This window comes from Salvelinus sp. IW2-2015, unplaced genomic scaffold, assembly GCF_002910315.2.
Source record: "Salvelinus sp. IW2-2015 unplaced genomic scaffold, ASM291031v2 Un_scaffold845, whole genome shotgun sequence".
Classification (NCBI taxonomy): Eukaryota; Metazoa; Chordata; class Actinopteri; order Salmoniformes; family Salmonidae; genus Salvelinus; species Salvelinus sp. IW2-2015.
The window spans coordinates 397,281-411,817 of NW_019942627.1; the positions used below are offsets into that span (position 1 = coordinate 397,281).

General features: G+C 45.8%; 1 protein-coding gene across 1 annotated transcript in view; it reads left to right on the plus strand.

The window, feature by feature from the left end:
• Positions 1-1,230: 1,230 nt before the first annotated feature.
• The window catches only part of hsdl2 (hydroxysteroid dehydrogenase like 2), an 18,628-nt gene continuing 5,321 nt past the window's right edge, over positions 1,231-14,537 (plus strand). The window contains exons 1-8 of the mRNA XM_024136263.2: positions 1,231-1,436; positions 2,578-2,741; positions 2,955-3,053; positions 3,879-3,993; positions 10,845-10,948; positions 11,246-11,344; positions 11,582-11,776; positions 12,908-13,117. Coding sequence (XP_023992031.1) covers positions 1,420-1,436; positions 2,578-2,741; positions 2,955-3,053; positions 3,879-3,993; positions 10,845-10,948; positions 11,246-11,344; positions 11,582-11,776; positions 12,908-13,117 — 1,003 coding nt within the window. The 5' untranslated portion in view covers positions 1,231-1,419. The remainder of the gene's footprint in view (positions 1,437-2,577; positions 2,742-2,954; positions 3,054-3,878; positions 3,994-10,844; positions 10,949-11,245; positions 11,345-11,581; positions 11,777-12,907; positions 13,118-14,537) is intronic.

Genomic DNA, 14,537 nt, shown 5'->3' on the forward strand with positions numbered 1-14,537 from the left:
CACTCAAGGACATTCAGAAACTTGTCCCGAAGCCACTTCTGCGTTGTCCTGTTGGAAGGTGAACCTTCTCCCCAGTCTGAGGTCCTGAGCGCTCTGGAGCAGGTTTTCATCAAGGATCTCTCTGTACATTGCTCCATTCATTTTTCCCTTGATCCTGACTAGTCTCCCAGTCCCTGCCACTGAAAAACATCCCCACAGCATGATGCTGCCACCACCATGCTTCACCGTAGGGATGGTGCCAGGTTTCCTTCAGACGTGACGCTTGGCATTCAGGCCAAAGAGTTCAATCTTGGTTTCATCAGACCAGAGAATCTTGTTTATCATGGTCTAAGAGTCTTTAGGTGCCTTTTGGCAAACTCCAAGCAGGCTGTTATGTGCCTTTTACTGAGGAGTGGCTTCCGTCTGGCCACTCTACCATAAAGGCCTGACTGGTGGAGTGCTTCAGAGATGGTCGTCCTTCTGGAAGGTTCTCCCATCTTCACAGAGGAACTCTGTCAGAGTAACCATCGGGGTCTTGGTCACCTCCCTGACCAAGGCCCTTTTCCCCTGATTGCTCAGTTTGGCCGGGCGGCCAGCTCTAGGAAGAGTCTTGGTGATTTCAAACTTCTTCCATTTAAGAATGATGTGTTCTTGGGGACATTCAATGCTGCATAAATGTTTTGGTAAAAATGTCTAAAAACCTGTTTTCACTTTATCATTATGGGGTATTGTGTGTATATTGCTCATTTTAAAAATGTATTTAGTCAAATCAAATCAAATTTATTTATATAGCCCTTCGTACATCAGCTGATATCTCGAAGTGCTGTACAGAAACCCAGCCTAAAACCCCAAACAGCAAGCAATGCAGGTGTAGAAGGACGGTGGCTAGGAATAACTACCTAGATAAGCCAAAACCTAGAAAGAAACCTAGAGAGGAACCAGGCTATGAGGGGTGGCCAGTCCTCTTCTGGCTGTGCCGGGTGGAGATTATAACAGAACATGGCCAAGATGTTCAAATGTTCATAAATGACCAGCATGGTCAAATAATTCAATACATTTTACAATAAGGCTGTAACTTAACAAATTGAAAAAGTCAAGGGGTCTGAGTATTTTCTGATTGGTGGTGCGTTATTATAATTTCTCCCTTTTTATTTTTGTATCACAAATGTACGGTGATTGAACATACACTATCGCACAGTAGGTGGCGGCATGCACAAACAAGATGTACGAACGCCGCCAAGCTACCAAAGAAGAAGATAACATCTCTAACTGGGGTAAAGGCCACTTCGGCTGCTTTCATCCGTTGGACACCAGCAATTTGACACATTGTTTCCGGATAGTTTTAGCGAAGTTGGGAACCGGACTTGCTCCTGAACTGAATCGTCCGTTCACATTCTCTGCGTTAAAAACATATCTGCAAGAGAAATCAGACGTTTCAGAATGTTGCAAAACACAGGGTAAGTAACGTCAGCTAGCTAGCCTGCTAACGTTAGCCTCTTGGCTACATAACATGACTATAGTTGTCTAGTTTTCTCCTTCAAGCTGTTCGTAGGTGGTTGATTTACTTGTATGTAACCAATTAGCTAAGCTGTAAGAGAAACATATGACGAGCATTGCGAAATACTTTTTGTCCAGAACTTTGCACAAGCCGTGTTAATGTTAGTAGCCAGGGTTAGCTTGTAAGCAAGTCATTTGGCTACACAGTCTAGACAGCCAGCCACGATAAAGAACGTGAGTTGTCAGTGAACTTTGCCGTTTGTCTTTCACACGCATGCTCTTATCCTGTACATATCACCGTTACAACGTGTACCTACTAGTTATGTAACTATATATTTCAAACAGCTAGACTTAGATTGTTTTTGACTGGTTGTAAACTTAGCAGGTATCATGTAGGTGAATGCCTAGGTAAATAAAATAAAAATGTCACAAAGACCTGATGGGGGGGGAATGAGATTCAGGCTAAAGGTCACTGGAGTGTAACAGCCAACCAATGAGTGACCTCTGTCTCACAACACGATCGCAACATCGCGAGACTTCCAGGTACGCGTAGTTTGGGATTTGAGAAGTCTATGAACTAATTGAAAAATTCTTCCTTAGTCGTTAATTTTCTCGAAATCTAAAGTCACAACGTAGATTCGTGGCAATGCCTCAAGTAGTTGAACATGTTATTACTCCAACCTCGTGAACGTGACACACTGACACGTTTTCATTTGACAACTCCTTTTCTGTCATTGTCAAGACCCTTTTTAAAATTTATTTTTTGATATATTTAATTTATTTTTTGTTCATGTTTGGCAAACATTCTGGCACTCAAGTCAACTTGAATGAATTCATTGTGTTAAATTCAGGTATATGGTCTACCCTGTTAGACTCTTGGTAGAGTTCCACATATTGCTTTCACTAATTGAGGAGACAAGGATTGGAATTATCTCTTGATTGGATGATGCCACCTCCCTGAAGGTGTTCTGTATGGATTTTTGCTCCATCTTCTAATTCCTTACACGTTTTACCTATATACAGTGTAGTGGCAGCAACAGTCCTCCTGAATCTAACCTATCCTGCAGAACAACCTATTCCTTTGTTGTGTGTGAATTACAGAAAGCTAGCGGGGAAAACCCTGTTCATTACAGGGGCAAGTCGTGGGATTGGGAAAGCCATCGCACTCAAAGCTGCTAAGGATGGTGCCAATGTTGTCATAGCTGCTAAAACAGCACAGGCCCACCCCAAACTACCTGGAACCATCTACACCGCTGCAGAAGAAAGTGAGTACAGCTTGACGTTATCTTATTATTATTTTTTTTTCTGGCTTTAGGCTTAAACCACCAAATTATCACACTTTTGACTGTCCTTGACATGTAACTTTCTGTCTTTTCACCATTTAGTCCCTCCCAGTTTACTAGACATTCTTGAGCTTCATGACTTCTGAAATGATTTGATAATAAGTACGTGTTGCTTATCCCTGTGCGTGTTGCTAGTCGAGGCATTGGGAGGCAAAGCGTTGCCTTGTATCGTAGACGTCAGAGATGAGAAGCAGATTGGAGAGGCAGTGGAACAGGCCGTGCAGAAGTTTGGAGGTGAGCAGCATCACATTACACCCCGAATGAAGGGGAAAAGCACAGAATAACCAAGAGAATTAGACCGTGTTTTAATATCGGTTAACACAGAACTAAAGTATTGCTCTCGAGTAGCGCAGCGGTCTAAGGCACTGCATCACAGTGCTAGAGGGCGTCACTACAGAGCCTGGTTCGATCCTGGGCTTTATCACAACCGGCTGTGATCGGGAGTCCCATAGGGCGGCGCACTATTGGCCCAGCGTCGTCCTGGTTAGGGTTTGGCCGGTGTAGGTCTGTCATTGTAAAATAAGAATTCGTTCTTATCTGGCTTAACTAGTTAAATATAAGGTTAAATTTATAAAATATTGCTTAATTGGTGGGCTGCTCCATTAAGTTCTGGGTCCATACGGGTTAGAAGGGATTCTAGATGGTAGAACCAGCCCCTGGAGAGCCCCTCTCCACCTTCTCTCTTTGCAAATTACGGGCCGAAAGACCCCCCTCCCCTTGCAAAATTCAAAAGATGCTAACACCTGCGAAATCATGATTTGTCCATATAATTTGTTTTCTTCGGAAAAACTCAAACACCGAAACTACTGCTGCTTGCTAGCTACCGCATTCTGTTGTTTCCTGACAGATTCTACTGTATCAGTTATGTTTACGTTGATCTGTTCACGAGATTAAACTGTGCTTATCTTTTCCATTTATTTTTTGTGTGGATTTAGGCGTAAAGCTGGATCTACACAAACAATGTCATTGGACGTCATTTCATCTTGAAATTGGTCTACGTTTGAGATGTGAATTTATTTATAGGTGAAGTGTCCCTTTTTAACATATGTCTGTGTCCAGGTATTGATATCCTGGTGAACAATGCCAGTGCCATTAGTCTGACGGGAACCCTGGAGACACCCATGAAGAAAGTGGACCTTATGTTGGGCGTCAACCTCAGAGGGACCTATCTGACGTGAGTGAATGAATACATACTCAACAGGATGGCTAGGTCAACTAGGCCTACATCTATTTAACCTTTTGATTTTGAGTGAATGAATACATACTCAACAGGATGGCCAGGTCAACTAGGCCTACATCTATTTAACCTTTTGATTGTGAGTGAATGAATACATACTCAACAGGATGGCCAGGTCAACTAGGCCTACATCTATTAAACCTTTTTTGATTGTGTGCTATTTTGCATTCTTTATTTATTCTAGAAAACTCTCTAAGCATTGGTATTGGTAGCCTAGCAGTTAGAAGAGAGCCAGCAACCCGATGGGTTGCCAGTTTGAATACCGGGTCTGATGGGGAAAATCTGGTGGGCAGTGAGCTGGAGGGTTACTGGTATCCCCCCCCACAACAACTGGAGGGTTACTGGTATCAAATCCTAGATGTCATCAAACCTAGATGGCTTTAACTTCCTGACTGATGTTTTGATATGTTGCTTCAATATATCCACATCATTTTCCTGCCTCATGATGCCATCTATTTTGTGAAGTGCACCAGTCCCTCCTGCAGCAAAGCACCCCCACAACATGATGCTGCCKCCCCCGTMCTTCKCGGTTGGGATGGTGTTCTTCGGCTTGCAAGCCTCCCCCTTTTTCCTCCAAACATAACGATGGTCACTATGGCCAAACAGTTCTATTTTTGTTTCATCTGACCAGAGGACATTTCTCCAAAAAGTACGATCTTTGTCCCCATGTGCAGTTGCAAACCGTAGTCTGGCTTTTTTATGGTGGTTTTGGAGCAGTGGCTTCTTCCTTGCCGAGTGTCCTTTCAGGTTATGTCGATATAGGACTCGTTTCACTGTGGATATAGATACTTTTGTACCTGTTTCCTCCAGCATCTTCACATGGTCTTTTGCTGTTGTTCTGGGATTGATTTGCGCTTTTCGCAAAGTACGTTCATCTCTAGGAGACAGAACACGCCTCCTTCCTGAGAGGTATGACAGCTGCGTGGTCCCATGGTGTTTATACTTGCGTACTATTGTTTGTACAGATGAACGTAGTACCTTCAGGCGTTTGGAAATTGATTTCCAAGGATAAATCAGACTTCTGGAGGTCTACAAAAAAATAAATCTGAGGTCTTGGCTGATTTCTTTAGATTTTTCCCATGATGTCAAGCGAAGAGGCACTGAGTTTGAAGGTAGGCCTTGAAATACGTCCACAGGTAAACCTCCATTTGACTCAAATGATGTCAATTAGCCTATCAGAAGCTTCTAAAGCCATGACATAATTTCCTTGAATTTTCCAAGCTGTTTAAAGGCACAGTCAACTTAGTGTATGTAAACTTCTGACCCACTGGAATTGTGATACAGTGAAATAATCTGTCTGTGTCAACAATTGTTGGAAAAATGACTTGTGTCATGCACAAAGTAGATATCATAACCGACTTACCAAAACTATAGTTTGTTAAAACAAGAAATTTGTGGAGTGGTTGAAAAAACGAGTTTTAATGACTCCAACCTAAGTGTATGTAAACTTCCGACTTCAACTGTAGGTCATGCCTAGCAGAGAAAAGTTTGGTTTCTAATTTTAGTTTGTCAGTTGGTCACATCTGTCAGTCAAGTCTACACCAATACAAAGGACCCATGGGGGGGGGGGGGTAAAAAGTCAGAAAGGAAAATAAACTTTCCATAAACACTTCAAAACAAATGATAATGCACAATAACATCACAATTTCAAAATAATATCTTACGTTCACCTGTAAATGTCCCATACCTCGGGCATAAAAAATATTGTCCCGCCCGGTAGATGGAGTGAAACCAACTAACTTCAGTCATAAATGAATGTGTAAAACCGGTTTCATTCATACAATCAGATTGTAATAAACTCTCATTCCACACACAATAAACGTTATCAGTAATGTCAGTAAATCTTCACCTACAACTAAACACATCTACCAACATGGTGTAAATCACAATAAAAAACAAATGAAATACCGTCTGGGAAAAAAAGGTTGTCATCAGTGGGGACAGTCAGACAATCCAATCTACCAACAGATCTCCAGAGGAGAAAGGCCACAGCGGAGAACAACGGAGATAAGTAGTCCCAACAATTGAAATGAGTAGATCCGTTTTAACTCTTGCAACACAACTATAAAACTTTTAAATACAAAACAGAGAAAAGGAGCTTTGGACCGGAGGGTTGAAACTTCCTCATTCGCACCACTGTCACCCCAAACTTTTGCGCATCTGATGCTGGCTATTTAATAGGGAATTGAAGGGGAAGCACTGAGACGGTTTAGACAAATTCAGGGCCGTCACACACACACACCCCTTCCCCTGGAAAAAGCCGACCAATGCCATGGAAGGTACATATTAAAGTCTCCTCACTTTCCTCCTCAATGATATTTGTGACTTTGCGGTGTTCACTCATCAGCTGAGGGGTAACGGGCCTTAAAGTGTGAGACGTCTGGGAATCCGAGAAACTTCTCCATCACTTTCCTCTTCAGATATTCAGGACCGTTCAATCTCCTCCAATTCCTCGGCTAACAAGCCTGAAGGCGTGAGACATGGACAACGCGCATATCTTCACCTGTGTCCTCTTTCACCACTCGGTACTTCAGAGTACTCGGTACTTCATCTGCTCCATTTACATTTACATTTAAGTCATTTAGCAGACGCTCTTATCCAGAGCGACTTACAAATTGGAAAGTTCATACATATTCATCCTGGTCCCCCCGTGGGGAATGAACCCACAACCCTGGCGTTGCAAGCGCCATGCTCTACCAACTGAGCCACACGGGACCACGTTGCTCCACAATCCTATATGGTCCTTGCCATTTAAGAGCGAGCTTGGCTAAGAATTATTTTTCAGGTTTTAAGTACGGATTGGAGTGTAGCGACACCTGATCACTGACCTGGAAGTGGTAATGGCGCCGGAGGGGATGGCTGCCGTTTTGTGTTCCTAACCGATTCTGCTATTCTGTGTTTTTTTTGTTTTTTGTTTCATTGTTTACATTTTTTGTTGTACATAATGTTTCTGCCACCGTCTCTTGTGACCGGAAAGAGCTTCTGAACATCAGAACAGTGATTACTCAACTCGGACTGGACAAAACTTTCTTTAAATGTTTTTTTTTTTTTTTTAACGAAACGCAGGCAAAAGATTTAAGGCTCCTCCCGGACCAGGCCCAAATCCCCACCCTTCGCTTGAGGATGAGAAACCGATACGGGGGCCTAGATCCAGGTGCTTGGTGAGAATTTGTATGTTAGTGGATAATCCGCCTTTACCATCCGTCCTACTGGAGAATAAACTGGAAAAGCGCCGTTCAAGACTATCCTACCAACGGGACATAAAAAAAAAAAAAACGGTAATATCTTATGTTTCACAGTCTTGGCAGAACGAGGACATGGATAATCTACAGTTGGCTGGGTTTTCAGTGCATCGGCAAGACAGAACAGCAACCTCTGGTAAGATGAGGGGTGGTGGTTTGTGTCTCCTTGTCAACAACCGCTGGTGCGCGATCTCTACTATTAAGGAATGCTCAAGGTTTTACTCGTCTGAGGTAGAATACCTCATGATAAGCTGTAGAGTACGCTATTTACCAAGAGTTTATCTATTTTTCGTAGCTGTCTATTTACCACCACAAACCGATCCAGGGACTACAAAGGGAAGCACAGCCGCAAGCTGCCCAGTGACATGAGCATACCAGCTGAGCTAAATCACTTATATGCTCGCTTCGAGGCAAGCAACACTGAGGCATGCATGAGAGTATCAGCTGTTCCGGACGACTGTGTGATCACGCTCTCCGCAGCCGACGTGAGTAAACCTTTAAACAGGTCAACATTCACAAGGCTGATGGGCCAGACAGATTACCAGGGTGTGTACTGCGAGCATGCGCTGACCAACTGGCAAGTGACTTCACTGACATTTTCAACCTCTCCCTGTCCGAGTCTGTAATACCAACATGTTTCAAGCAGACCACCATAGTCCCTGTGCCCAAGAACACTCAGGTAACCTGCCTAAATGCTATTCATTGACTACAGCTCAGCGTTCAACACCATAGTGCCCTCAAAGCTCATCACTAAGCTAAGGACCCTGGGACTAAACACCTCCCTCTGCAACTGGATCCTGGACTTCCTGACGGGCCGCCCACAGGTGGTGAGGGTAGGTAGCAACACATCTGCCACGCTGATCCTCAACATTGGAGCCCCTCAGGGGTAGGTGCTCTGTCCCCTCTACTCCCTGTTCACCCACGACTGCATGGCCAGGCACGACTCCAACACCAAGTTTGCAGACGACACAACAGTGATCAACGACGAGACAGCTTATAGGAGCTGGCCGTGTGGTGCCAGGGCAACAACCTCTCCCTCAATGTGATCAAGACAAAGGAAATTATTGTGGACTACAGGAAAAGGAGGACCGAGCACGCCTCCATTCTCATCGACGGGACTGTAGTAGAGCAGGTTGAGAGCTTCAAGTTCCTTGGTCCACATCAACAACAAACTAGAATGGTCCAAACACACCAAGACAGTAGTTAAGAGGGCACGACAAAACCTATTCCCCCTCAGGAGACTGAAAATATTTTGCATGGATCCTCAAAAGGTTCTACAGCTGCAACATCGAGAGCATCCTGACCGGTTGCATCACTGCCTGGTACGGCAACTGCTCGGCTTCCGACCGCAAGGCGCTACAGAGGGTAGTGCGTCTGGCCCAGTACATCACAAAGTCCCAGCTTCCTGCCATCCAGGACCTCTATACCAGGTGGTGTCAGGATGGTCCTAAAAATTGTCAGGCTCCAGCCACCCTGTCATAGACAATTTTATTGCACGGCAATCTACACACAATACCCCATAATGACATCACAATACCCTATAATGACATCACAATACCCCATAGTGACATCACAATACCCCATAATGAAAAAGCATAAACAGGTTTTTAGAAATTTTTGCTGATGTGTATATTTAAAAAAGTGAAATTACATTTGCATAAGTATTCAGACCCTTTACTCAGTACTTCGGGAGGGTTTCATTCAACGAAGAAGCCTTAATGAAAAATTTATTTCTGAATTGTTTTACCAGGTCTAAACTGTCGCTTTGCCAGGTCTAAACTGTCGCTTTGCCAGGTCTAAACTGTCGCTTTGCCAGGTCTAAGCTGTCGTTTCCCCCCCCCCAGGTCTAAGCTGCGTTTCGCCCCCCCCAGTCTAAGCTGTCGTTTCCCCCCCCCCAGGGTCTAAAACTGTCGTCCCCCCCCCCCAGGTCTAAGCTGTCGATTTTTCCCCCCCCAGGTCTCTAACTCTCGTTTTCCCCCCCCAGCTCAAGGCTCTCGTTTCACCCCCCAGGTCTAAGCTCTCGTTTTCCCCCCCCCAGGTCTAAGCTGTCGTTTCCCCCCCCCCAGGTCCAAAGCTGTCGTTTCCCCCCCCCCAGGTCTAAGCTGTACGTTTCCCCCCCCCAGGTCTAAAGCTTTCGTTTCCCCCCCCAGGTCAAGCTCGTTTCCCCCCCAGGTCTAAGCTGTCGTTTCCCCCCCATCAAGCGTCGTTTCCCCCCCAGGTCTAAGCTGTCGTTTCCCCCCCAGTCTAAGCTGTCGTTTCCCCCCCCAGGTCTAAGCTGTTCTGTTCCCCCCCCAGTCTAAAGCTCGTTCCCCCCCGGTTAACTGCTCCCCCCCCCTCAGTCGCCCCCCATTCTAAGCTGTCGTTTCCCCCCCCCAGGTCTAAGCTGTCGTTTTCCCCCCCCCAGGCTAAGCGTCGTTCCCCCCCCCAGGTCTAACGTCGTTCCCCAGCTAGTCGTTTCCCCCCCCCAGAGGTCTAAGCTGTCGTTTCCCCCCCCCAGGTTCTTAAGCTTGTCGTTTTCCCCCCCCCCCCCCAGTCTAAGCTGTCGTTTCCCCCCCCAGGGTCTAAGCTGTCGTTTCCCCCCCGCAGTCTAAGCTGTCGTTTCCCCCCCAGGTCTAAGCTGTCGTTTCCCCCCCAAGTCTAAGCTGTCGTTCCCCCCCAGTCAAGCTGTCGTTTCCCCCCCCAGGTCTAAGCCTGTCGTTTCCCCCCCCAGTCTAAGCTGTCGTTTCCCCCCCATCTCAAGTGTCGTCCCGTCTAACTGTTCGTGTTCCCCCCCCAGGCTAAGCTGTCGTTTCCCCCCCCCAGTCTTAAAGCTTCGTTCCCCCCCCAGTATAAGCTGTCCGCTTTCCCCCCAGGTCAAGCTGTCGTTTCCCCCCCCAAGGTCTAAGCGTGTCGTTTCCCCCCAGGTAAGCTGTCTTCCCCCCCCAGGTCTAAAGCTGTCGTTTCCCCCCCCCAGGTCTAAGCTGTCGTTTCCGCCCCCCCAGGTCTTAAGCTGTTCGTTTCCCCCCCCCAGGTCAAGCTGTCGGTTCCCCCCCCAGTCTACAACTGTCGTTCCCCCCCCAGAGTCTAGCTGTTCGTTCCCCCCCAGGGGTCTAGCTGTCGATTTCCCCCCCCCACGCTAAGCCTGATCGTTTCCCCCCCCCAGCGATCTAAGCTTCGTTTTCCCCCCCCCAGGTCTAAAGCTGTCGTTTCCCCCCCCCAGTCTAAGCTGTCGTTTCCCCCCCCAGGTCTAAGCTGTCGTTTCCCCCCCCAGTCTAAAGCTGTCGTTTCCCCCCCAGGCTAAGCTGCGTTCCCCCCGAGGTCTAAGCTGTCGTTTCCCCCCCCCAGGTCTAAGCTGTCGTTTCCCCCCCCCCAGGTCTAAGCTGTCGTTTCCCCCCCCCAGTCTTAAGCTGTCGTTTTCCCCCCCCCAATCGAGGTTCTAAGCTGTCAGTTTTCCCCCCCCCAGGTCTAACTGTCGTTTTCCCCCCCAGTCTAAGCTGTCGTTTTCCCCCCCCAGGTTCTAAGCTGTCAGTTTCCCCCCCCAGGTCTAAGCTGTCGTTTCCCCCCCAGGTCTAAGCTGTGCATCCCACATCTGTTGAAGAGTAAAAACCCTCACATCCTGAACCTCAGCCCACCGCTCAACCTAAACCCCATCTGGTTTAAAAACCACACAGGTAAGGAAGGCTTAATTTACTGTCGGAGTCTCAAATATCAGTCCTTTCTACCCAGAGTGTGCACTTCCCTTCACTCATTTAAAAAGGGAAAATGGCTTGTAATAAGAAATATGATGGGAAACTCCCTCTAGCCCCTGTCTCCACCAATCCAAAGCTTTTAGATTTTGTGGGTAGTAGTGAACAAGTTGAGGAGACAGGAGAGATTGTTGCGACGCACTGAGGAAGATTTGAAAACAAGATCTTTGACTTGTGTTTTTAACCTGTTCTTCCTTTTTGTTTTGATGGTTTCCCTTTTAGCATACACAATGGCCAAGTACGGCATGTCCATGTGTGTTCTGGGCATGGCTGAGGAGTTCAGAGGGTCCATCGCTGTCAATGCCTTATGGCCTAAGACGGGTATGTGTTGAAAGATATATAACTTACACGGTTTAACCCGTTTTAATGACCCAGAGTAGACGTGAGAAGACTTGTTTGTCTGTTAGATGTCACTTTGTTGTCATCTGGAATCCTATCAGTGCTTTCGAAATAACTTCCTATGTGCCAATACATAAAGTATTTTGAAGTAATTAAAATAAAACTCTTTAATATATATATTTTAAAAAATCTTCCTGAATGTTCTGTTATTTCCTCCAGCAATCCAGACTGCTGCCATGGAGATGTTAGGTGGTGCGGAGGTGGGTAAGCAGTGTCGTAACGTTGACATCATGTCAGACGCAGCCTACGCCATCCTCGGTAAGCCGCCCAGCTACACCGGGAACTTTGTCATCGACGAGGAAATTCTGAAGACCGAGGGAATTAAAGACTTTGACATTTACGCCGTCGCTCCAGGTATGTGCGCGATGATGTGAGGTTTATCACAGGATGCTACGTCACAGGTATAAAACAGCCTGATACAGTAATCCTACCGCTTGGATCTCTAGTGTCAAATTGAATACCCCTCCGAGAGTCTTTAATACCCCTCCGAGAGTCTTTAATCACCCCCCCTAGAGTCTTTAATCACCCCCCCTAGAGTCTTTAATCACCCCCCCCCACCCCTAGAGTCTTTAATAACCCCCCGAGAGTCTCTTGATGCGCTGGTGCGTCAGTATAAGTAGAAAAATCCCCGTCTAGATCCGTCAGTTTTAAAGATAAGATGTGTTTTATTGGATCTGTTGTGGAAGGTGGCTGAGCTACTGCGGTGTTTGTCAGACCATTAGACGTCCCGAAAATCGGTTTGGCTTATAAACTAATATGACCCCCACACTAAGACCCCCACACGTGTCACAGGCCTCGTCTGACGGTAACCGGGTTTAAAAAACAAATGGAAGTATCGAAGTAGTTTTGTGCCCCTCCCCCCAAAAGGTGTTAAATGTGTTTAAAAGCAATTGTTTCCTGAGTGTTCTTATATCTCCTAGATATAGGACAGACACTTCCAAACCTTTATTTCTTATCTATTTTTTTGAATGTCTTTTTTGATGTTGCTATTTATGAATGTTATTCAATGTGTTTCTATGGGATTTGGTACTAAAGGCCATTCAATATGATCAAATATGTATTTTTTTTTATACCTAAAGAGGTCCTATAATTCTAAATCAAATGGCTAAATAATCCATAGTATGACCTTCTTAAAATAATTAAATATGTCAGTTTATAACCTCTTCCCCTCCACCCCAACATCTTCGCCTCTAGAGAATGTTTCCCATGGTGTCCACAGAGCATAGATGTGGGTGTCAATCAAGCAAAATAATTTATATAAAACTTTTTTTTTTTTTTTTACATCGGCAGTTGTCACATTTATACCCAGACTAAAACCCCAAGAGAGGCAATGATGCAGAAGCACAGTGACTAGGAAAAACGACATACTTAAAGGCAGGAACCTAGGAGGAAACCTAAAGAGGAACCAGGCTCCGAGGGGTGGCCAAGTCGTCTTCTGGCTGTACCGAGTGGTTATGCTAATAGTGTGTCTCTGTGTGACCACAGGTAATGCACTGCTCCCAGACTTCTTCCTGGATGAGGCTGAGGCTCTGGTGCAGAACATGGGGGATCAGGTTGTCATCCCAGGAGTTAAGGGTGACCCGCGCAGCGCTGCTACCGGTGGGCCCATAGCAGAAACATTCAGTATCATCAAGGGAGTCCTCAACCCCGACGTTGTCAAATCCACTGGAGGAGTCTACAAATTCAACCTGTCTGGTAAGAAACTTATTTTCAGCATTGTATGAATGTTTGTCACCGTTATTCACTTGCTAGTTTATTAGGTACACAACTAGTACCGGGTCAAAGCCCTCTTTGCATCCAGAACATTCTGAATGGGACCTACTGGTTGTGTGTCTGGACTGACGTGTGACCTACTGGTTGTGTGTCTGTACTGACATGTGACCTACTGGTTGTGTGTATGTACTGACATGTGACCTACTGGTTGTGTGTCTGGACTGACTTCTGGCACTGACATGTGACCTACTGGTTGTGTGTCCTACTGGTTGTTGTCTGTACTGACGTGTGACCTACTGTTGTGTGTCTGTACTGACATGTGAGCCTACTGTTGTGTGTCACTGGTTGTGTGTGTCTTGTACTGACGTGTGACCTACTGGTTGTGTGTATGTACTGACATGTGACCTACTGGTTGTGTGTATGTACTGACATGTGACCTACTGGTTGTGTGTGTGTACTGACATGTGACCTACTGGTTGTGTGTCGGACTGACATGTGACCTACTGGTTGTGTGTTCTGTTACTGACACTTGACCTACTGGGTTGTGTGTCTGGACTGACGTGTGTATGTATGTAAATTGAAAAAGTAATTTTTTTGGTCATGAAGGTATTTTTGGTTATGTGTCTGACCCCAGTAAGACTAGCCGTCGGGCTAATGGGATTTTAATCAATCAAATCATTTACCAGTATAAAATAAGACAATGCATTTGAAAATGTAAACTCACCATGTTGCTGCTGTGTGCTGTCACGTGCTGGCACGACCTGTAGTCATATTTTCAATTGGCAAGAAATGGCGTATTTCATGGGCTTGTATCAGCACATGTGACTCTGTAATTTTAGATAAGTATGATCACTTATCTGAGAAGGTACTCCAAAATTATTTAACGAGTTTAATGAATATTGCACTCCACATGGTTTTTGTTGGAGCTTTGAAATTAGCCAGTGGTGGAAATTTACAACTGTCAATAACTTAAACATCTGATTGCTAACCGGTGGCCTCCACATTGACTCCTGTACCCGTAATACCCTGTATATATCCTCCACATTGACTCTGTACCGGTACAACACCCTGTATATAGCCTCCACATTGACTCTGTACCATGCACCCTTAGTATAGTCTCCACATTGACTCTGTACGCGTACCCCTGTATATAGTCTCCACATTGACTCTGTACCGGTACCCCTGTATATAGCCTCCACATTGACTCTGTACCGGTACCCCCTGTATATAGCCTCCACATTGACTCTGTACGCGTACCCCCTGTATATAGCCGCCACATTGACTCTGTACGGTACCCCCTGTATATAGCCTCCACATTGACTCTGTACCGGTACCCCCTGCTATTATAGCCCTCCACGAATGTGACTCATGTCCCCGTCAACAGCCCCATCCTCTCTCCTTT